General features: G+C 45.8%; 1 protein-coding gene across 1 annotated transcript; it reads left to right on the forward strand.

Moving 5' to 3' along the window:
• LOC109199970 (uncharacterized) lies at positions 1 to 1,912 on the forward strand. The gene is made up of 3 exons (XM_019355329.2): positions 1 to 291; positions 436 to 718; positions 846 to 1,912. The coding sequence occupies exons 1-3, from the start codon at positions 200 to 202 to the stop codon at positions 1,515 to 1,517; spliced, it is 1,047 nt and encodes a 348-aa protein (XP_019210874.2). The 5' UTR covers positions 1 to 199; the 3' UTR covers positions 1,518 to 1,912.

Here is a 1,912-nt window from a genome sequence, read left to right on the forward strand (position 1 = left end):
ACGTGGTGAAGGAGGAGGATGTGGTGGAGAAAGAGGACATGGTGAAAGAGGAGGACGTGGTGGAAGAGGAGGAGGAGGTGGTGAAGGAGGTGGAGGTGGAGAACGACGGCGACAAGGAAGGGGAAGAGCAAGGGCACGAAGACAGTCAGTCTCGGATGAAATTCGAGCCACTTTAGTTGACCATGTCCTTGTCCATGGGATGACTATGAGGGAGGCTGGGCAACGAGTACAACCAAATTTGAGTCGCTTCACTGTTGCCTCCATCATCAGAACCTTCAGGGAGGAAAACAGGTAGGTGTACTTGCAGTAAGACTGCTTTGTACAGTAACGTTTAAGTTACTGAATTTATGTGTCTTGAGTTTCAGTATGTTTCCATTATTTTCCTGTAAAATGAATGTGTGACAGTTACAGTAATGAGTGCTTCTATTTTTGTAGGACACAGAGACGACCACCTGGTGGAGGCAGGTTAAAGCTTTTGTCGGAGGAGCAAGAGAGGGAACTTGTAAACATGGTAATTGCAAATAATGTAATCCGCCTGCAAGAGATTCAAAGGAGAGTGATTGAGGATGATCATCTTTTTCGAGGCATAAATGCCATCAGCCTCTCCACAATTGACCGCATCCTCCGAAAGAATCAATTCCGGATGAAACAGGCATACCGAGTCCCTTTCGAACGAAACTCTGACAGAGTGAAAAACCAACGTGTGGAATATGTTCAGGTATGAGTTTTGATACTGTATAAGGTATTGTGTACCATCACAGCATGGCAGTTTATGCTGCCATCTCAGCACTCTTGAACTTTGGTTCAGGGTACCGATTGACTCTACTGTGTTATGTGTTTTGCAGAGAATCTTTGAGATTGAAGGACGGCCTGTTCCCCATGAAATGATCTTTGTGGATGAGGCAGGTTTTAACCTGACCAAAAGAAGGAAAAGGGGGAGGAACATAATTGGCCATCGGGCTATTGTAAATGTCCCTGGTCAGCGTGGGGGGAATGTCACTATGTGCGCAGCCATCAGCCAACGAGGGGTACTCCACCGCCATGCCGTACTAGGACCCTATAACACTATGCTTCTCCTTGCTTTTCTTGATGGTTTAAGACAACATATGTTCCAGCTGGACTACAGGGAACCAGCACAGCCAGAGCAGCCTCACTACGTTGTTGTGTGGGATAACGTCAGCTTCCATCGCGCTGCTCTGGTTCGTGACTGGTTTACCAATAACCCAAGGTTTTCTAATATCTTTCTGCCTGCATACTCCCCCTTTCTAAACCCGATAGAGGAGTTATTTTCGGCATGGCGGTGGAAAGTGTATGACCGAGAACCTTATGTCCGTGTTCACCTCCTTCAGGCCATGGAAGAGGCCTGCCTAGACATATCAGTAGATGCATGCCAGGGGTGGATCAGGCATGCAAGAGGATTTTACCCCCGCTGCCTGGCTGGGGCCAATATAGCCTGTGATGTGGATGAGATTCTCTGGCCTGACCCAGACCAAAGACAAGATGCTGTGGTGGGATAATGTTTCTGGTGTGTGTTGTACTGTATAGTACATGAATGACAATGTGCCACTGTACATACATTGGTTGCGTCTTTTGTGTTTATCATGTGACAAGGGTTTTGAAGGGGAGAACCATAAGCAACCTAATTGTTTTGGAACTATTGTTTTGAATTAATTGTACCAGTGTGCAAAACTCTGTTGTAGTGTGTGTGTTTTTGAGGGCTTGTGTTTGATGTCTGAGGGCAAAGTTCGGTTTTTCAGCAGGAGTGAATAGTTTTGGGTGTAGAGCTTCATTTTGACCTGGAAATAGGATGTTTGGGGAATTGAGTGAGATGTTATGGATTTGTGTTTACTGTTGTGCGGATATGAGGCGTAGTTTCAAGAAATGTGTTTTAGCAATCGAGAAAAACTGTAAT

This window comes from Oreochromis niloticus, unplaced genomic scaffold (genome assembly GCF_001858045.2).
Source record: "Oreochromis niloticus isolate F11D_XX unplaced genomic scaffold, O_niloticus_UMD_NMBU tig00007942_pilon, whole genome shotgun sequence".
Classification (NCBI taxonomy): Eukaryota; Metazoa; Chordata; class Actinopteri; order Cichliformes; family Cichlidae; genus Oreochromis; species Oreochromis niloticus.